Below are 23,228 nucleotides of genomic sequence, written 5' to 3'. Positions count from 1 at the left end.
CAGATCGCTTGTGTACCACAGTGTCTGGTTGTTAACGGCCTCGTCAAAAACGCTAAGCTAAATAGGGGTAGGAACTATCATAGGTAACAAATCTCTGCAAAATGTCTCCTAACGAACATTACACGCAGCACCAATGGCCATGTGGGGGAGGGTTCTTAAAATGCAACATCCAATCAAAATCTTGCCGCTGGGAGCCAGCAGACCATTCAAACTATTTTGGCTAATAGAAGATTGTCCAGACCTCCAACTGAACGACGTATGGCCAGGCGAGACTAGGTTGTTAAAGGCAAAGATTGGTTTTCCCAACGCTGTTGGTCCGGATTAGATCTGTTGCCCTTGGCAGCAGTAATACGCCGACAAAAAGAGCTAGTGTGTGTGTGATAGGGCTGAGAGTAGCACACCTACTGTACCTGTGTGGCTTTAGCTCCTTAGGAAGATAAATATGTGATACAGTATGACAGGCTATTAAATATGTCATCTCACGACTACTGTGTTTTAAAAACATTGCCTTGATCCACAGCCACCAATGTGCTGAGAACCTTTCCTGGATGACAGATACACTCCTACAGTACATGCTGAGATGAAGTGACACATGGACACTATGCTTATTGACATGGTAAGACAGGAAAATTAAATAGCGCTAAAAGAACCAATATTCCCTATCCTGAAGCCTGTATGTCCAGTATGTACCACAAATACCGAGAAAACCCTGTGGTACAAGATTCATTGTGGTATCTCAGATTGATCTCACATTCAGTGGTTGAAGGCAGTAATGTGAGTCAGTATGAGGCGTCTCTGTGGTGTCACAGGGAATGTACACAAAGGACTGTTCCAACACAACCTACTCTATTGGGGCTATGTACAGGGTACAACCCTACTCAGTCCCTATCGGCCTCACCCTGCCTGCCTCTATCACTGCAACCATGAAACCAGACTGAGACAGTGACAGTAGTAAAACAAAGGGACCTAATGCATCACAGTGACTAAGTAGAGGTTAGTCATTATCTGTCTCTCACGGGGACCTGCCTTTTAGAAAGCAGGCCACTTAAATGACTTCTCTGATTTGAATAGCAGTCTGTGCCTGGTAAAAACAGGTTGACACTTCTCTAAGAGGAGAGAGACAAAACTGTAAAAATTGTGGGTGTTGTAGATAAAGGGATTTCACAGCTGCTATGGAAATCAGAATAAGATCAAATGAATGGCTGATCAACTGTGCTGGCTGACAGAATTTCCTATAATTTAGTGCCAATTCAAATGGACTCCAGACCAGAGCTCAGAGGAAAAGTGGAGTTCTCCCTCCTGCTCCAAGGCTCCTTATCTTTCTACGACTGCGGAATTGTTATCTTACCGCTGAACAAGTTGAACATTTTTGCTCTTGGCTACCATTTAAAATACTTGCTAAAACTGTGCAGATCAAATGTGTGTTCAATCTGAAATCAGGGTGCCTGTGTCTTCTTAGATTAAATACCATGTAAATTGGAGGCGCCACAAAGATCAGTTCTCTTCATCTACCCTGAATTTTCAAATTTTGTTCACAGACGAAGTGTTGGATAACAGGACAGTTTGTCAGTCTCTCTCCACCAGCCTATAAGAAAGCCACTGCATTCAGTGATCAGCGGACCCCTCCTTCCCCCAAACTCAGCAAGTCTTCCTTTCAGTGGTGAGACCTCACTGATCCCAATAACACTAGCAGAGACCAATCGATGAGGCAGCCACTTGCACAGCAACTCAGATAAATTACTTAACAAAAAGACACAAATGGAATCTGTAAGTATATGCCAACGGTGTACAAAGGAAAATGGAAAAGGGAGAGAAATTAATTCATCCAAATTGTCATGCACGCCAGCAGCTGAAAAGAGAGACTTTCATGAGAAATTCAAAGCAGATGTTCCATTAGTTATAACCTTTGTTCTGATGTTGTCTCAGTGTCAATGCCTTGATCATATGGCATAATAGAACCTGTGCTGGAACTGCATGTTACTTTAAAAAGTGGCAGATAGGTTGTAAGTGTACCTGTGCTGGAACTCATAGATTCTTTCCCAATATCGTGGCCTAGTAGATCATACTGGTTTAGCCTTGAACCATCCTTCGCTACGACTACAGAATCTTCATCTCCTTTGGTCCAGATATAGACAACTTCGTTGTTGGTATACGCATCTGAGAGAGAAAGAGAGAGAGAGCGAGGGAGCGAGAGGGAAAGAGCAAGGGTAGGGAGGGGAGGGGAAGGGGGTGCAGATGGACAGATATACACACACACGGGTAGAGGCAGAGACAAAGAATGACAGTACTAAATGGCAGTTTCCAATGAGTGAACAACACTCTTTTCCATAATTCAGCAGTGCTACCATTGGCTGATTCTGATGATGGCATCAAACAAAGATTATAAGAAGGGGGGCATTGATCTGAATAAATGCATGTCAATGAGAGTTTAATATAAGCAGGCAGTGTTTTGATTAGTTTATAAATTTGGCACCTTGAACTCAAGGTATATCCGCATGAGGAATAATGTCATAAATAGGCTTTGAAATCCACAAGGTCAAATTTAGGGAAAGGAGGTTAAAAAGCATTACAGAAACACACACATTACAGTAGAAGAGACCCCAATAACATAATTCATACATCAGCCTGAGGTTTGCTAATTACATTTTGATAGCAGAGAAGTTCTAGTTTTATTCTCATGGGAGACTATTAATTATAATAATTAATCTACTTGTATGTGTCTTCATCTATTACAATTGTAATTGGTAATGAAAGGTATTATTCTGTCATCGTGTGTTCTCTATGGCTCTGTCTGTTTGTAAAGGAGCTACTCGGTGTGGTGAGACTCCTAGCTTCGCTCAGCAGAGAAGGTCAACTATGTCAAACACTTCCATTGTTATTCAAGGCTTAGAAATCTTTCACTACAATCTTTCACTTCTCTCTGGATGTACAGTACATGCAGAATTTCATGGCTGCATAATGTCAAGAATACAAGTCTCCATAACCAGTTGAAAGGTTCAGAGCTCGAAGGGAGGGAGAATAAAAGGTATGTACACTGAACAAAAATATAAATGCGACATGTAAAGTGTTGGTCCCATGTTTCATGAGCTGAAATAAAAGATCCCAGAAATGTTCCATATGCACAAAAAGCTTATTTCTCTAAAATGTTGTGCAGAAATGTGTTTACATCCCTGTTAGTGAGCATTTCTCCATTGTCAAGATAATCCATCCACCTGACAGGTGTGGTATATCAATGAGCTAATTAAAAAGCACGATCATTACACAGGTGCACCTTGTTCTGGGAACAATAAAGGGCCACTCTAAAATGTGCACTTTTGTCACACAACACGATGTCTCAAATTTTGTGGGAGAGTGCAATTGGCATGCTGACTGCAGGAATGTCCACCAGAGCTTTTGCAAGATAATTTAATGGTTATTTCTGTACCATAAGCTGCCTCCAACATCGTTTTAGAGAATTTGTCAGTACGTCCAACCGCGGACCATGTGTATGGACTTGTGTGGGCGAGCGGTTTGCTAACGTCATTGTTTTGAACAGAGTGCCCCGCAGTGGCGGTGGGGTTATGGTATGGGCAGGCATAAGCTACGGACAACGAACATAATTGCATTTTATCGATGGCAATTTAAATGCACAGAGATACCATGATGAGATCCTGAGGCCCATTGTCATGCCATTCATACACAGCCCCAAGTCGCAAGGATCTGTAAACAATTCCAGGAAGCTGAAAATGTCAGTTCTTCCATGGCCTGCATACTCCCCAGACATGTCACCCATTGAGCATGTCTGGGATTCTCTGGATCAACGTGTACGACAGCGTGTTCCAGTTCCAGCAACTTCGCTCAGCCATTGAAGAGGAGTTGGACCATGATTTTTAAGGTATTTGTGACCAACAGATGCATATCTGTATTCCCAGTCATGTGAAATCCATAGATTAGGGCCATAATTAATTAATTTAAATTGACTAATTAATCTGAAGAGATTAACTGCTTCTCTTCTAGTTTTTATGAGAAATATTGCTGTGACGAAAATTCCAGATTGTCTGCATAATCAAATAACATTCAGCTCATACACCCATACATACCCCACAAGACATGCCACCAGGGGTCTATTCAGACACCCATACATACCCCACAAGACATGCCACCAGGGGACTCTTCAGACACCCATACATACCCCACAAGACATGCAACCAGGGTCTCTTCAGACACCCATACATACCCCACAAGACATGCCACCAGGGGTCTCTTCACAGTCCCAAAGTCCAAAACAAATTCAAGGCAATGCTCAGTATTATACAGAGCCATGATCGCATGGAACTCCTTCCATCTCCAATTACTCCAGCATCAGCTTAATTACCTTTTTAAAAACTGATTAAACAACATCTCATAGAAAGTCAGGGACTGTGAGGGGACACAGAAACACACGCACACACAGAAACACACATTTTTTTGTTGTATTCTTTTGTATTAGGGCTGTCCCCGACTAAAATCTTGATCGACCGAGAGTCATCCTGTTCTTTCGAATATGTTTAAACGTATTGTTCCATATATAGACACACACAACCCTAAGCAGACACAACAACTACATATGCACTGAGCATGTCTGATGCTTTAACCCTTGTGTAGTCTTGGCATTCTATATACTCCCCTTGTGCTAAGGGTAAAAAATGACATGCCTTCACTAAACACCTCAAATAAAGCAGCTTAATTGAATTTTAAAAGCCAAATCTAGTTTCCATGAAGAAACAACCTGTCATTCATCACAAACTTTGTGAATATCTGGGTTTTCCCTCTTCACAATGCAGAATGAGTGCATTTAATCAGTGGACGCCACTCATTTGAATTACAACACACCTTTCATAATTGTTTTCTTTACTAAAGTAGAGGTTTATTATTATTATTGCTGAAGGTACTGCATAGGTTCAAACGTACATTTTTATTAGCAAGAAATAGCACTTGTATAGCCTAAGAAAGTAGCAGAAATGTGCAGAAAATAGTTGTGAATGCATTTTAGTCTTGAACTTTTTTGGCAACATAGTGATATATACTTATACACTGTACAATGAGGAATTCAACTACAAAATACTAGTCTTCTTCCATTTTTTTTAACCATTGCCCCCACCCATAAGGTGTATAAATATCAACAATAAGAAATAATACAATTAGATAATAGATACAAAACAAAAACGTGAAGAACATAAATCAACCAACTCTAATTAGCACATGTAGGACAGTATGCAAGTGTGTGTGCATGGAGTTTGCAGATGTATTTCTCACATGTGCAGCACATAGTATTTGTTTTACAGTCCTTCCTTGGGGGGCAGAATCGGCATCTCCTCCTCTTGCCTGCTCCAGATGCAGCCTCAAGTGGATCAGGACAAGATTCAGCCCCCTGAATAGCTTTCTCAAGCGCTACAGAGGCTGCTGTGCAGGGGAGGCGCTCCCTCCTGTGAATGTGTGGGGTTACAAGTGCCTTTCCCATCTGCTCCAGGAACACCCTCCTCTTGTTCCGCTTATCAGGCATCCAGGTACAGTTGAAGTCAAAGGTTTACAAACACTTAGGAATCATTAAAACTCGTTTTTCAACCACTCCACAAATTTCATGTTAACAAACTCTAGTTTTGGCAAGACAGTTAGGACATCTACTTTGTGCATGACACAAGTAATTTTTACAACAATTGTTTACAGACAGATTATTTCACTTATCATTCACTGTATCACAATTCCAGTGGGTCAGAAGTTTACATACACTAAGTTGACTGTGCCTTTAAATAGCTTGGTAAATTCCAGAAAATTATGTTATGGCTTTAGAAGCTTCTGATAGGCTAAGTTAGATAATTTGAGTCAATTGGAGGTGTACCTGTGGATGTATTTCAAGGCCTACCTTCAACCTCAGTCCATCTTTGCTTGACATCATGGGAAAATCTAAATAAATCAGCCAAGACCTCAGAAAAAAATGTAGACCTCCACAAGTCTGGTTCATCCTTGGGAGCAATTTCCAAACGCCTGAAGGTACCATGTTCATCTGTGCAAACAACAATATGTAAGTATAAACACCATGGGACCACGCAGCCATCATACCACTGAGGATGGAGATGCGTTCTGTCTCCTAGAGATGAACGTACCTTGGGGCGAATAGTATCTATATTCACAGTAAAACAAGTCCTATATCGACATAACCTGAAAGGCCACTCAGCAAGGAAGAAGCCACTGCTCCAAAACCACCATAAAAAATACAGACTACGGTTTGCAACTGCACATGGGGACAAATATCATACTTTTTGGAGAAATGTTCTCTGGTCTGATGAAACAAAAATAGAACTGTTGGCCATAATGACCATCGTTATGTTTTGAGGAAAAAGGGGGAGGCTTGCAAGCCGAAGAACACCATCCCAACTGTGAAGCACGGGGGTGGCAGCATCATGTTTTGGGGGTGTTTTGCTGCAGGAGGGACTGGTGCACTTCACAAAATAGATGGCTTCATGAGGAAGGAAGATTATGTAGATATATTGAAGCAACATCTCAAGACATCAGTCAGGAAGTTAAAGCTTGGTCGCAAACGGGTCTTCCAAATGGACAATGACCCCAAGCATACTTCCAAAGTTGTGGCAAAATGGCTGAAGGACATAAAAAGCCAAGGTATTGGAGTGGCCATCACAAAGCCCTGACCTCAATCCTATAGAATATTTGTGGGCAGAACTAAAAAGTGTGTACAAGCAAAGAGGCCTACAAACCTGACTCAGCTCTGTCAGGAGGAATGGGCCAACATTCACCTTATTGTGGGAAGCTTGTTGAAGGCTACCTGAAACGTTTGACCCAAGTTAAACAATTTAAAGGTAATGCTACAGAATATTAATTGAGTGTATGTAAACTTCTGACCCACTGTGAATGTGATGGTAAAAAAAAAAGCTGAAATAAATCATTCCCTCTACTATTATTCTGACATTTCACATTATTAAAATAAAGTGGTGATCCTAACTGACCTAAAACAGGGAATTGTTAGTCGGATTAAATGTCAGTAATTGTGAAAAACTGAGTTTAAATGTATTTGGCTAAGGTGTATGTAAACTTCCAACTTCAACTGTAGGGTTGATCTTGTTCCATATCACAAAGGCATTGTATGAGGACACATCAATTATGTTATGGAAAATGACCAGGGGTCATCCTTCTGCAGCTGTAAGTTCCAATCACCTTGTCCAGGTTGTCCATATCTCCTTTGAGGTTGTAGTCCAGGATGATGGCTGGCTTCCTGTCCTCATGATCACTGATCTCAGCCGTTTTGTGCAGTGTGCTCAGGAGGACCACATTCTTGTTCCTCTTTGGCAGGTAAGAAACTAGAGTGGTGGTGGGGGTGAAGGCAAACTTTTATGAGAAGGCCTCTCTCCTCCTTGTTTGTGAGGAGTACAGGGAGCTCAGGCTTGTTCTTTCTAACTGTGCCAACCATGGGGATCTTCCTCTTCAGTAGCTGCTGGCTGAGTTCATAATGGGTGAAGAAATTGCCACACGTGACATTGTGCCCCCTCGGTCCATCTATCACATCAAGCACAACCCGCATCCCCTGGTTCTTCTCCGGGCCTCCACTGGACTTGCATCTTCCAAGCGTGGCTGGATTGTGAGTCACAGGCAACCCATATCTTGATGCCATACTTTGCTGGCTTGCTGGGCATAAACTGCTGGAAAGGACAGCGACCTTTTGACAAAAGGGATTACTATCAGTAATTAGTATCAGTGTCACAGAAAACAATCACATAAATCAATGATATTACAGCAATATATAATAAAATTAATAGTGAAAACCACTTACAGTACAGATATGAAAATAAAAATGTACATCTGAATGGAACCAGTTGCTCATCCACTGTTACTTCAGGCCCAGGGTTGTAGAGGTATGATAGACACTCCACCCACTTCTCCCAGACCTCTCTCATGGCCGCCAGTTTGTCTCTCACATGTCTTGCAGGTCTTGACTCACGGTTGTCAAATCATAGCATTCTTGAGAAAGTATGAAAGACTTTCAATGGCATCGTGGCATGGAAAATCACCCTTCCGCTTTCTTCATCCCAGAGACTACATGTAGCCCCTATACACACCCGCTAAGATTAGCAGCCCTATGTAGGCACGCAGGTCAAACTCATCCATCCTTTTCCAGTTGTCTCCATATTTTACGGAAACCCTCCAAATTTGTTATCTCCAGGATGATTTTTTTCATTGGCTGATGTGATGAACATGTATAATGTTGAGGCGATGTCCTGGGCATGGGCAACTTCATGTCTTGTGGGCCCTGGGGTCATCCTAATGACATTTTGTGCTGCCATTTAGCCCTGGATGTTATATGGTGACAAGGACCATGTTATTTTGCTGTTCTTTGATAAAAATGTCTCTCTTTCAGCTTAGGGAATGTCTTCTTCATCTGAAGATGATGCATTATGCTCTGGGTTGTATTGTTCCCTGTCTTCAGATACCTCCTCCTCTTCTAAATAATTGTTCTCTTGTTCCTCCTGGATATCTGAAAAAAATCACTGAAATGTGCACACATGGCTTCAGCAAAGAGAGAACTGGGGGGACTGTCATCTGCAGCACCTTTATGGCCCCTGACTGCATTCCCCATTAGTAAACAATGCTTTCAAGAAATGTTTATTTTGTCAGAAATTGTTTTTATTCTGTGAACTTGAGTCGTGTGGGGTCATGGTGGGGAGATTCTGCACATACACAAGACAGTTTTAGTTTTGTCTGAGTTCAATCAGTAGCACACATATTCTCAATTTCTCTGTGTGTGTGTGTCTGTGGTTTTTGTGTTGTGGAAATGATTTTGTAACTGCCGGGTCAAAAATGACCCTAAGACAATCTTTGTACCCTGGTGCTGTACAGCTTTCATGGAAATATGAAAAAGGCGATGTTTAACTTTTTCTAATGTTAAGGTCACTCTAGGAAAAGTCATCACATTTCAAATTGAAAAAATATCATTTAGGCTTTTTTTCTCTGCTGTTAAACATAGTGGCGGGTCATTGATGACCCTAAAGACAACACAAGGGTTAAGCACACTGTTCGATTAAATAATTAAGACAAACAAATGACTCAAGAAAGAGCCCGATGGTCACACTGTGTTAAAAAGCAAGTGCCTGTGTGGCTGGCACACTTGTCTCTCTCTCCTCCCTACTGCAGTGAAAAGGTACCACAACAAGTGTTGATTGTGCTGTCCGTGCTGAAGCTACCACATCATTACAGCCATTTAGTTTCTTATTGGTTTCTGACTGAAATGTTATGTTACCAAAATCCCTCAATTGTTTAGGAAGAACATTCCCTATTCCCTCAACACTTGCTCTCTTTACGTGAAACATGTAAGCATCGCATGCATGTGACCAATAGGGCCTGACCTATAGCCTAATCACATAAATAATGTCCGAACACAATGTCAACAGCAAAATGGATAAGCAGGATGTGAAAAAAGAAACTCAAAATGGGCGAATGTTTACTGGTTGCTCAGGAGGTAAAGGGAAAGTCAGTTGTGGAAACTACTGGAGATCCAGAAAAAGGAGGGTATACTGTAGGAGCAAGCATTGAGTATTATGTGTGCCTAACAGTTGCTGTTAGATTACAAAACTATATATTATTTCTGACCATTTGGAACAGTGTAAACAACAATTGCATGCATTCCTGAATTGCGGTTTATTTATAGTTTAGGCTAATTATTCAAAGCTTTGTTATTTCATTTTAAAACTAAAATGCTTGATTGCATTTCAAACCATGAAAGTCTCATATGCTGTGTGATGGCGTGAACGAATTAATGATTGATTAATACAGTAGCCTACAATGAAATACAATGAAATATAGGCCTAAGTAAGGTATGGTATTAAGACAAAACAGGATGCGCTCTTAGGCCTACAGCTCAATGGCAGTAATAGAAGGATACTATACAAAGCCCACTAATGATAATGACATTACTTATTATTATAATGATCATAATAATAATTGTAATAATATCAGTAAGAAGGAGATCAAGAAAAAGGGAGAGTATAGGAGCAGGAGCAAGAGGTACGGGCATAGTATGTGTGACAAACAGGTGCTGTTAGATACGTTTTCTGTCTGTTTGGAACAGAGCAAACAACACTGAATAATGTTAAGTAACACCAGTCTGTTCTAAATGAAGAAAAGTATAAAGCCTTTATTACAGCATAGCAAAGATTAAAAAACAGCCAAATCTGTGCAGTTGCTTTGTCTGACATTTTGCCGGTGCATGAGGCTTGGTGCTCACAGAATCAGTAGGCTATTAAACAAACACTCAAACAGGCAACAGAAGCAAGATCTGTTTTATTTATGTAGATATATATTGATGATTTACAAAGTCAGGCACATTTAACAGTGATTTGAGACCGAATTAAGTTGGGGTTTGCTTTCTTAGACAATTAGGCTAAACTCTATTCGCACGGGACTAATATTACTAGAGAACGTTGGTTATGTAATTATTACCCCAGAATATCCTTTATTCCAGAGGATGATTCAGAGGGGATTCGTTTGTTCCAAACTGCCCTCTGTAGTTCTTTCTTTTTTCTATGATTTGACAGTTAAGATGTAAGCCTGGAGGTTTTTTCTAGGCGTGAATATATTTCAACAAGTCCAGGCTATAACAGTGCTACACTGATAATTCGAGCTTGGTTTCTAAACCATACCAAACCATATTTGCTATAGTGTCGCCATAATATTTTAATTGAGGAAGTGTGATCATAATCATAAGGATATTCAGATGTGAGCTAAACAGTGCACTTGCACTTGAGATGCGTTTTAAGGCTTTGCATGCGAAAGTGAGCTTATCATTTCCAAACATTTAGGTCAGTTGTATGCTGCTTTGCGATCTATTAACAGATAGTTTGGCCCACTCTTCCTGAGCAAACTGCTCCAGCTGTCTCAGGTTTGATGGGTGACTTCTCCAGACTGCAAGTTTCAGCTCTTTCCATTGACTCATAGAAGACCACTTCAGAATACTCCAATGTTTTGTTCCTATCCATTCTTGGGTGCTTTTAGCTGTGTGTTTTGGGTCATTATCCTGTTGGAGGTCATGGACCTGTAACTGAGATAGAGCTTTCTGACACTGGGCAGTACGTTTCGCTCCAGAATGCCTTCATCGTCTTGAGATTTCATTGTGCCCTGCACAGATTCAAGGCACCCTGTGCCAGGTGCAGCAAAGCAGCCTCAAAACAGAACCGAGCCTCCACCATGTTTCACTGTAGGTATGGTGTTCTTTTCTTTGAAAGCTTCATTTTTCCATCTGTGAACATAGAGCTGTGACTTGCTAAAAAAGCTCCAGATTTGACTCATCTGTCCAAAGGACATTCTCCCAGAAGGATTGTGGCTTGTCAATATGCATTTTTAGCAAATTCCAGTCTAGCTTTTATGTTTCTCTTTCAAAAGTAGAGTCCCCTGGATCTTCTTCCATGGAGCCCACTTTCGCTCAAAAAGAGACGGATGGTCCGATCAGAAACTGAAGTACCTTCACCTTGGAGTTCCGCTTGTGTCTCTTTGGCAGTTATCCTTGGTTCTTTTTCTACCATCCACACTATCGTTCTGTTCAATCTGGGGTTGATTTTCCTCTTGCGGCCGCACCCAGGGAGGTTGGCTACAGTTCCACTGACCTTAAACTTCTTAATAATATTTGCAACTGTTGTCACAGGAACATCAAGCTGCTTGGAGATGGTCTTGTAGCCTTTACCTTTACCATGCTTGTCTATTATTGTCTTTCTGATCTCCTCAGACAAATTTCTCCTTTGCTTTCTCTGGTCCGTGTTCAGTGTGGTGCACATCATGATACCAAACAGCTCAGTGACTACTTTTCTCCATTTAAAGACTGAATGACTGATTACAAGATTGGAGGCATATGTGATACTAATTAAATAAACTAATTAGTTTGAAATATCACCATAATAAATAATTGGATTATCTTTTCTAAAAGGGTACCAACAAATGTCCAGGCCATTTAGAATATTGTTGTAGAATAAGCAATAATTCATCTATTTTCACAGCTTCTTTGCTTTATTCTATGACATACCAAAGGCATGCAAGTATACATGATAAAATAGCTTTTCATTTCATGACTTTTCAGGAGGAATGAAGCATTATTTCAATGAGTTGTAAGGGTACCAACAAATTTGAGCAAGTCTGTAATTACATTACCGGACCACCCCCAGTAAAACTAATCCCATTTGAAGAGGGCTTAAGGCAAGGGCTGTTTCCTTGTCTCTGCTGCCTCTGCTGCATTGTTCTCACTCTCAATATGCTGGTTAATTTTGCTATTATGCACATAGCAACACAGGGAAAGGCGCCAATCCTACAGTGAAATTCTTATTTTTACATAATATAACCATATAGAATATCAGTATCACATGTCTTACAGCGATGGACTGTCACCACCGTGGCCTCCGCAATGGATTAGTCCAAAGAGACAGGTATGAATCAGACAGGTGTCTTACGTACCATGAAAAAAAATACAAAATAATGTGGCTGCTTGACTAAATAAATCTCGGTCAACCGACAGCCTATCGACCAAACAATTGACCGTTCAACTAAATGAGGTCAGCCCTAGTGTGTATAATTCTTTTGTTGTATAATTTGTATATGGTTGTTTTTTAAATTTCTGTGTTACTGTCCATGTCTACCAGTATATCAGTGTTTTGTTACTTGTCATGTTTTGTGTTTCTTCTGGACACTAGAAAGAGTAGCTGCTGCTTCCGCTAAAGCTAATTGGGATCCAAATAAAATCAAATGTATAATAGCGGTGAGTGGGGCGAGCAAGTGCTGTAACACGGCAGGTCTCAACAACATGCCAACCATGTGCCGTTGCGCTAAGGAGACGATTGTTCTTGGGCTTTTCAGCGGATTTCCATTGACATACAGTTGAGGTCGGAAGTTTACGTGCATCTTAGCCAAATACAATTAAACTCAGTTTTTCACAATTCCTGACATTTAATCCGAGTAACAATTACCTGTTTTAGATCAGTTAGGATCACCACTTTATTTTAAGAATGTGAAATGTCAGAAAAATAGTAGAGAATAATTTTTTCAGCATTTCTTTCTTTCATCACATTCGCAGTGGGTCAGAAGTTTACATACACTCAATTAGTAATTGGTAGCATTGCTTAACTTGGGTCAAACGTTTCAGGTAGCCTTCCACAAGCATCCCAGAATAAATTGGGTGGATTTTGACCCATTCCTCCTGACAGAGCTGGTGTAACTGAGTCAGGTTTGTAGGCCTCCTTGCTCGCACATGCTTTTTCAGTTCTGCCCACAATTGTTCTATGGGTTTGAGGCCAGGGCTTTGTGATGGCCACTCCAATACCTTGACTTTACTGTCCTTAAGCCATTTTGCCACAACTTTGGAAGTATGCTTGGGGTCATTGTCCATTTGGAAGGCCCATTTGCGACCAAGCTTTAACTTCCTGACTGGTGTCCTGAGATGTTGCTTCAATATATCCTCATAATGTTCCCCCCTCATGATACCATCTATTTTGTGAAGTGCACCAGTCCCTCCTGCAGCAAAGCACCCCCACAACATGATGCTGCCACCCCTGTGCTTCCTGGTTGGGATGGTGTTCTTCAGCTTGCAAGCCTTCGCCTTTTTCCTCCAAACATAACGATGGTCATTATAGCCAAACAGTTCTATTTTTTTGTTTCATCAGACCAGAGGACATTTCTTCAAATAGAATGATCTTTGTCCCCATGTGCAGTTGCAACAGTAGTCTGGCTTTTTATGGCGGGTCTGGAGCAGTGGCTTCTTCCTTGCTGAGTGGCCTTTAGCCATAATTTTTGCTAAAACCTTTGGTCTGAATTAAGGATAGATATTGGTCTGTATGACCCTACCTCTTCCGGATCTTTACCCTTCTTATGTATAACTGTAATGAATGCTTCATCCAAAGTAGATGGGAGAGCTCCATCATTGGCCTGAACCAACATTTTGTGCAGGTAGGGAGAGAGCATGTTGCTGAAAGTTTTATAGAATTCACCAGGGTATCCATCTGGGCCCAGGGTCTTGCCACTCTTTAGAGATTTAATTGTTTCTCGAATTTCTTCAAGAGATATTTCCTTATTCAGGAAGTTAGAATCTTCCTGGTTCAGGGCAGGAAGATTAGTCCTCCAAAACATTTAGCATAATTAACAGGTTAGGATCCACTTTACATGTATATAGAGTCTCATAAAACTGACGGAATCTGTCATTAATGTCTTTTGGGGAAGAGGGTAATTCCCCAGATGCAGATTTAACTTTGAATCATTCGGTCACTCACATTTTTTCGAAGTTGTCTGGTGAGTAATTTGTGTGGTTTGTCACCAAACTCAAATTATTATTGCTTGGCATAGAGAAAAGATTTAACAATTTTAGCTGAGAGAATCAGATTATATTCAAATTTTAAATAAGGTAATTTTTTCATGTAACTCCATAGATTGATGGCTAGCATTCTCCCTATCCAGTAAGTGAATTTGTCCCTCCAGTTTTCCTCTGTTTTGCCTACTCCTGGTAGGTACAGCCTCTCAGATAAGCCTTCAGTGTTTCCCACAATAATGCTGGGGAAGTCTCTCGGTTGTCGTTGGTATCAAATAAAAATGTAATTTGGTCTTTAAGATGTTCACAGAACGTTGGTTCTGTGAGAAGCTGAGGATTCAACCCCCAGACCCTCTCGTTTGGTACGATGTCACCCAATCTCAGGGAGAAGGTGAGTGGACTGTGGTCCGAGATTATAATATCATGATACCTCACATTACAGGTATAGGGGAGTAGTCTAGCATCCAACAAAAAGTAGTCAATTCGAGTGTAAACATTGTGAACATGAGAGTAAAAGGAGTATTCCCTACCGGTAGGGTTAGCGATCCTCCATATATCAAATAAGTTAGAATTTTTTATGTAGGTTTTCAAGAATTCGCTTGAATAGGAGGTAGGGGTTCACCGGGTAGAGGATCTATCCAAATATTGGTCTAGCACATAGTTAAGGTCCCCTCCAATGACCAGGTTAGTATGGATAGATATCTGGAATCAAGGCATGGACTCTTTTGAAAAAAGAGGGGTCATCAATGTTTGGCCCATAGATATTTAGTAGAGTTACTGACGTAGAGTGGATCTCTCCTATTACGATCACATAACGACCCTCTTTATCCGCAATAGTGGTTTTACAGTGGGGCAAAAAAGTGTTTGAGGTTGTGGACAGGTGTCTTTTATACTGATAAGTTCAAACAGGTGTCATTAATACAGGTAACGAGTGGAGGACAGAGGAGCCTCTTAAAGAAGAAGTTACAGGTCTGTGAGAGCCAGAAATCTTGCTTGTTTGTAGGTGACCAAATACTCAATTTCCACCATAATTTGCAAATGAATTAATAAAAAAAATCCTCTGTCATAGTTGAAGTGTACCTATGATGAAAATTACAGGCCTCTCTCATATTTTTAAGTGGGAGAACTTGCACAATTGGTGGATGACTAAATACTTTTTTGCCCCACTGTATGTAGAAAGGGAATTCCTTTCCGTACCAGAATCGCTGTGCCTCTTGTTTTGGCAGAGAAGTTAGTGATACACTTGCCCCACCCACCTACAATTAAGTCTGCTATGAGAATGATTTTTCAGATGGGTTTCTTGCAAAAATATAATATCAGACGAGAGTGTTTTCAAGTGGGCTAGGACCTTGCCTCTCTTAATTGGTTCGTTTAAACCCTTGACATTCCAGGAAGTGAATGTAAGCCACGCCCTCCTCTCGTTTGTCGTTCCTATGGTGGCCTGCATAACATGTAATTCACTAAAAAGGTAAGAAGGTGCACCAAACCATCACAATCAGCATATGTAGCACCTACACCTGAGCAGTATCCAACCAACCCCTCCCCCTTGCAAGCACCTTTACTTCCCACCCTGTTCCCATAATTTCCCCAACACTTACCCCCCCATCAACCCACATTTAACAGGCAAACACAAATAGGAGAGAAAAAAAATAGAAAAATAAAAAAAATAAACATTGTCTGGCCGATGCCAAAAAAGCACCTTTCAACAAGAGGTAAAACTAAAATAAAATCCCAACTATACGTTCACCTCTCACTATCCTAGAACTTCTATTAACATATGAACTGAGGAGGCTCCCGCGGTTAAAGTGTTCAATTTGCATCTAATAAACCTAAACAGATTAAGTTGCAACTTAAACATATTGCGCACTTAAGGGCCATCTTGGGTCAATCCCTGAGTTAATAAGCAACATAAAGCATCACAAGATTATATTGCTAAGCAATGCTGGTCTAAACATAAACCAACCATCAGCAACCGACATATACAGCAGTATATTTACATATTGTGTGGTAGGAGATCGGAACAAGGATTTTGCTAAATTAAACGTACCCCCAAATCAACAACATAAAATAAAATAAATAAATACCTATTTTTTTTTAAAAGATTAATTTAGCCAAATCCATACATACAAGAAAGACATATATAAAAATATATATTTAAAAAAATACACACACACTCATACCCCCGAATAATAATCTACACTAATTTAAAATATACACCTACATAATACTAAAATGCTAAGAGAAAATAATAATAAAGTACAAATAATAATTATATGTACGCACACCTACACAGAAACAAGCACTACAGAGGGCTGGTGGGAATCTAGTCGGGAGAGCGGCCAACGGCACAAAACATCAACTTGCTAACCAGATGTCTGCGTCTGCCCTTTCCCAACCGTCACCCCCAGTCCCCTGCAAGCAATAAATAACGAAACAAAACAATCCTCATAGACACGGAAGGGGTGCCCTTTATGTAACAGGTTGCCCCTTATTCGAACTTCGCGCAGGATAAGATCCTTGGTCTTGAAACTGTGACAACAGATGATTACTGGGTGAGGACGTTGGCCCGGTCCAGGCACTGGGACAAGGGAGTGATGTGCACGGTCCAGCTGGGGATCCGAAGCCAAAACATCCGATCCCATTGCATCCTTCAATAGCTTGGCGAAGAAGTCGGTGGGGCGAGAGCCCGCCTCTATCCCCTCTGGCAGACCAACAACGCGAAGGTTATTACGGATCGGTTATTCTGGATCGGCCCTCCAGGTCCACCACTTTCACAGAAAGCCTCTGCACACTATCCTGCAATGACGTGCATAGCTTCTCTAACTCGTCGGTCAGACCAGCGTTGAAGTCAGAAGCCTTCTCAAGGTCCACAATACTCTGGCCATGCGAAGCGACCGTTTTGAATGGTGCTCTCGATTTCAGTGTCCAGTTCAGCAATAGTGGCCTTGAGATCCTCAGCTATAGCAACACGTAGCTCCCCCAAAGCCTGGGTAAGTTCTGTATGTGTCACATTGTTGCCTGTGCCTTCCGTCATGTCTGTCTCGTTGTTTATTGGGGAGTAGGCCTCCGCTCTGGATTTATTGTCCTTTGGTCGCTTATTACTCTGCATTTTCACATAGAAAGTTACAATATTGTATTAGAAATAAACGTTTGTTGTAAAAAGTGCCATAAAGTAGGTTATTAGTTAGATTATTTCACAAAAAAAATGCAGGAGCCTCTCACACACAGACGTTCACTCCGACATGATAGCTCCGCCTTCAGAACTATAGTTTGTTAACAAGAAATTTGTGGAGTGGTTGAAAAATGAGTTTTAATGACTCCAACCTAAGTGTATGTATACCTACGACTTCAACTGTAGATACAGATTAGAGGAGGAGCCGTGCCGAAGAGAGCATTGTGAGGCTGCCAATAAGAGACCTGTTTGCTGACGGAAAAAACGGCCCTGAAAGGACGCCTTTTGTAGTATTGGCCGGATGCGGTTTTATTCACAATGTCCTGACCACATCGCTCTGACTTTTAATAATGGCAGAGTTGTTATTATCTTGGATCATTAACTTATGAAATAACCTCTCCCTGTTCTATACGCGGTGAAACATATGAGTCTGCGGTTGAGGAGGAGAGTGACAGGGATGGAGAGAGAACGGATGGTAAAGGCCTCTATTATACTTGAACGTTACATACAATTCTCACGGTCCTTATGGCAAGTTGGCAAAGAACAACTGACCATTACTTTACACGTAGATGTCCGATTTGATCTATGACCTCCATTTCTGTGATGTCAGCTATGTGGACCTGATACAGATGTGTATCTAGAGAGACTTACAGCTTCCAAACTTCAGAGGACAGGCGTGTGTATCCATGGGGAAATCCTCCAAGTGCATGGGACACTCAGCATGGATGGTCAGCCTGGTCAGAGAGGGAGAAAAACAACAAATACAGGTTAGTGACAGGCCTTAAACACTCCATGACACCTGTCACATGGCACCAACACATTCTGTACGTTAAAGCTTTGTGTTGAGACATCCTTTTAATTTGCCAGATCCTGTTCAGTATCCTTCTAAAGGCCAAAGCAGTGGCTCGCCCACTTCAATAACTTTTACTGCACACCATTCTGCATCATTCTTAGTCTCTCAACCTGTCACGCAGAGCTTCAATAGAAACATGAATGACAGGGCCTTAGTCATTTTCCTCTGTATCTGAATACAGTAAGCCTCCTTTGGGTCACCCAAGGTTGTCCTGCCCCCAATGGCAGGGGAATAGGGGTGGCAGGTAGCCTAGAGTTTAGAGCGTTGGGCCAGTGACCTAAAGGTTGATAGTTTGAATCCACGAGTTGACAAAGGGGAAAATCTGTTGATGTGCCCTTGAGCAAGGCACTTAACCCTAATTACCCTAGAGTTGCCTCTCAAGGGGAGTTGGGACATGTAAAAAAACACATTTCCAGTTCACACAGGCATATTTACACATGTCAAACAGGACAAAAATAAGCACCAACCTAAATAATTAATATTATGGTTTGCCAGAGATAATCTGCTGTTCTGAGACTTCCCCGACATTTGGGTTTTGTTGAAAGGAGAGGGGGGGGGTCGATGTGAGTGAGGGGAACAGTCAGCATGTGCAGTCACATACTGTAGTGCGTCTAGCCATCAATGTGCCTGTTGAGGGCTACTACAGTATGTCTTGGTAGCCAGTGATTTGTCAGTTTTCCCATCAGCATAGCTCAACTCCCACTCCCTCCCCCCACTACTGAGGCCAGGGCCAGCCAGCCAGACAGCTCTGCAGACCTATGGAGCAGCCAGACAGTCAGCTAGTCCCCTGAGCTATGTGGTCTCCTGTAGCCTCCTCATCCAGTTGATTAGATATTGACCCGCTGATCCTCGGCACATCACCTACTCCACTCCTGATGGAGGGAGCTCTGCAAATCAAGCTGCAGTGACGGAAGGAGACAGGCATCTGCCTGGGAGATCACATCTCACAACACACAACGACAGAACCAGTACTGTACCATTCTACTTGTTAAGTCCCTTTTGCCATTCCACATGACATGAATAATGGTGGACATTGAGAATTACTTCAGAATGGCATGTCAATGACACTATCTGGGTCCATAGTTCATTCTACCGGGACCTCCATTAGACAGTGGTGGAAATACAACTATGAGCCTTATGGGACCTCCTCGTGACCAAGAAACAGAACATACTTCTTCCTGAGCAATGACATAAGTAAAGGAATTTGTATAGAAATGTACAGGTAACTGCCCAAATAAAGGAAACACTGATATAAAGTGTCTTAATAAGGCGTTGGGCCATAACGAGCCACTGTCTGGAACTTGGAAGAGTGCGATTCCATCAATTGGTGTTTTGTTGATGGTGGTGGAAAACACTGTCTCAGGCACTGCTGCAGTATCTTCCATAAGTGTTTGATTGGGTTGAGATCTGGTGACTGAGACAGCCATGGTATATGGTTGACTGTGCCTTTTAAACAGCTTGGAAAATACCAAAAAATGATGTCATGGCTTTAGATGCTTCTGAAAGGCTAATTGACATAATTTGAGACACTTGAAGGTGTACCTGTGGATGTACCTCCAAGGCCTAACTTCAAACTCAGTGACTCTTTGCTTGACATCATGATAAAATCTAAAGAAATCAGCCAAGACATCGTGGACCTCCACAAGTCTGGTTCATCCTTGGGAGCAATTTACAAACACCTGAAGGTACCACGTTCATCTGTACAAACAATAGTATGCAAGTATAAACTCCATGGGACCACGGAGCTGTCATATCACTCAGGAAGTAGACACGTTCTGTCTCCTAGAGATGAACGTACTTTGGTGCAAAAAAGTGCAAATCAATCCCAGAACAACAGCAAAGGACCTTGTGAAGATGATGGAGGAAACAGGAACAAAAGTATCTATATCCACAGTAAAATTAGTCCTATATCGACATAACCTGAAAGGCCACTCAGCAAGGAAGAAGCCACTGCTCCAAAACCGCCATTAAACCGCCATTTAAAAAAAGCCAGATTACGGTTTACAACTGCACATGGGGACAAAGATCGTACCTTTTGGAGAAATGTCCTCTGGTCTGATGAAACAAAAATAGAACTGTTTGGCATAAGCCGAAGAACACCATCCCAACTGTAAAGCAGGGGGGTGGCAGCATCATGTTGTGGGGGTGCTTTGCTGCTGGAGGGACTGGTGCATTTCACAAAATAGATGGCATCATGAGGAAGGAAATGTATGTGGATATATTGAAGCAACATCTCAAGATCTCAGACAGGAAGTTAAAGCTTGATTGCAAATGGGTCTTCCAAATGGACAATGATACCAGGCATACATCCAAAGTTGTGGCAAAATGGCTTAAGGACAACAAAGTCAAGGTATTGGAGTGGCCATCACAAAGCCCTGACCTCAATCCCATAGAACATTTGTGGGCAGAACTGAAAACGCGTGTGCGAGCAAGGAGGCCTACAAACCTGACTTAGTTACACCAGCTCTGTCAGGAGGAATGGGCCAAAATTCACCCAACCTATTGTGGGAAGCTTGTGGAAGGCTACCTGAAATGTTTGACCCAAGTTAAACAATTGAAAGGCAATGCTACCAAATACTAATTGAGGGTGTGTTAACTTCTGACCCCCTGGGAATGTGATGAAATAAATAAAAGCTGAAATAAATCATTCTCTCTACTATTATTCTGACATTACACATTCTTAAAATAAAGTGGTGATCCTAACTGACCTAAGACAATGAATTGTGAAAAAGTTTAAATGTACTTGGCTAACATGTATGTAAACTTCCGACTTCAGCTGTACTTTGTATCCCTCATTTACTCAAGTGATTCCTTTATTTTTCCAGTTACCTACAGTATATTTGGAATTGAGATTCTTGTTTTGTACTGTCATTTGCTTTTGGAATACAATATGCAGGAATGCATTCTGGGAAATAGTAACCCTGAGAATAACAACATATTTTTTTCACCACCTCCATAATGGTAGCAATAGATCAACACAGCACAGCTCCAATGTATTCCCCAACATTGTTAAAACCATAAAACCCATTGATTTCTATTTTGTGTCCTCTTCAACTTTCACTAAAATGCAGCGGTTCAATCTTTCAATTAACCCCTTGACCAAAGAAACTCAGAGCCTGCATGGTAAGACATCTTGTTGATTAAATACATCTTTACACTAGAGTCTAGTTGTTGAGCAATGGCCCTTACCTCCCCCGCCATCAAGATGTCAGCAATATTTTACAAAGTCTACATCGTACCACCACTTTTAAGTGTTTAATGAGATAAAGCATTTTACCTCCTGGGCAATCTTCAACCCTAATGGTTATGATGTTCTTGGCCTTGCAAAATAACTGCACTTGGATGAAGAAGAACACTACTGCTGACGTTAATTAATGTCCTTCCTGTGTGTGTGTGTGTGCGACTGTCAGCCCGGGGAACCACAGCAAAAATGGCCTCACGGGGCCAACCCCTCTTTCTCCGGTTTCCGCCTCCACCTCCCGAAAAAACAGCTGCATCGATCGCAGTGCCATCGCCAGAGCCTATAGTACCTTGTCTCTGTCGGAGCTCCAGGGGGGCCTTAGAAGGAGCTGTGTTCCACTCCACCTACCCCAACCCCCCTTTATTTTAAAGTTCTCCTCCATACCTCACCAGCTCCTGAAAACTTCTCCCATTATACACTGTAATCTGTCCGGTGGAGTAGATGAGTCTGTATTGATGGAACTCTATTGCATTTCTAGCTAGTGGTCTGTTTGGCTGATTCCCAGCTTCTGGAGGACTTTCAGACTCAGCCTGTCAGCCTGTCAATCTATCACTTCCGCTCTCTTTGTAATAATAAGGTTTCACCTTGACATATACACCTCACAGAGAACAAATGGTCAAGTCACATGCTGACACTGGACCTTTGCCTGGCGCTGAGAGACATATACCTCCGCCTCTTCCTCCTCCGTGTGATGAGTGAGAAATCTACTGTCAGGTCCAGGGCGGCTCGTTCATCACACTTATCACCATATTTGGGGACTCTGGATCATGATCAATGAGTCTCCCTCTCCTGGTTGGGAATCCCTGGTGAGAACATACGCTACTCTAATGATGACACCTTCTCCTAAATTGGGGGAGAACCATACCCCACCTACTCCATCTCCCCTTAAGGAAGACACCATTGGGAGAGGAGGAGAAGGAGGGGGGCGGACAAGAAAGAGGTGGAATATAAACTAGCTATGAAGTTATATGGAAGGCTGTCATCTGTCAAGGTGACATTCAACTGGTCAAATGCAGCAGAATGGAGAATTGACCTTTTATCAAGGTCAACATATCCTAAATATTCTGCCCCAGATTATACATAACCAGAGTGTAATTTCTACTGAAGCCATTACATTTTTACAGTTCTTCTCTTGGCTTTAAAGCTGCCGTCAAGTCTCACAATATTACTATCCAGACAAGTATATATATTTTTTTACCACAGTGCTATTCCTTGGGTTCTGATGCCTGGTGGTGCTGGGGTGTGTCTAGATCACAAGCTCTCAGTTTTAACAACACACTGACAATTAGTTAAAAGAGAAAATCTCCGTAATTACCGTTATCAACAATGACTTGCAGAAACGCTCTGAATCGCACAGTACTACTCTCGTACCCCACAATTAATGTACTGCTACATTAGGCGACATCATATTATGGAATATGCATACTGAAATAGAGAGGTAGCTGTAAAGCATTATGGTGGTAATTAACACACAACCTCGACTGCGAACACAGAATCCAGTCTCAGCAAGGGTAGGGTAGGTAGGCCTAATGGCCGGCTCGCTCAAAGAGCTCCTATGTAATTGTGTTGGTGTGCGTCAGGGCCTGGTTGCCTAGAAACCTGAGATAGGGCTGTATTTTTTTTTGTCCATTTTAGCAACATGATTGTCCTTTACTATTGT

At 41.7% G+C, this 23,228-nt stretch overlaps 1 protein-coding gene across 3 annotated transcripts in view; it reads right to left on the bottom strand.

Moving 5' to 3' along the window:
• LOC118390331 (gamma-aminobutyric acid receptor subunit alpha-3-like) overlaps positions 1-23,228 on the bottom strand; it is a 177,290-nt gene that overhangs the window by 19,417 nt on the left and 134,645 nt on the right. For all 3 annotated transcript variants that reach the window (XM_052457320.1, XM_035780784.2, XM_035780785.2), the window contains exons 6-7: positions 18,126-18,208; positions 2,014-2,157 (exon numbers count right to left, since the gene is read on the bottom strand). In XM_052457320.1, the coding sequence (XP_052313280.1) occupies positions 2,014-2,157; positions 18,126-18,208 (227 nt within the window). The remainder of the gene's footprint in view (positions 1-2,013; positions 2,158-18,125; positions 18,209-23,228) is intronic.

The sequence above is a fragment of the Oncorhynchus keta genome, chromosome 11, assembly GCF_023373465.1.
Source record: "Oncorhynchus keta strain PuntledgeMale-10-30-2019 chromosome 11, Oket_V2, whole genome shotgun sequence".
In the NCBI taxonomy this organism is placed as follows: domain Eukaryota; kingdom Metazoa; phylum Chordata; class Actinopteri; order Salmoniformes; family Salmonidae; genus Oncorhynchus; species Oncorhynchus keta.
Note: the sequence above shows the minus strand (reverse complement) of the source record. Positions and strands in the feature narration are given on the sequence as shown.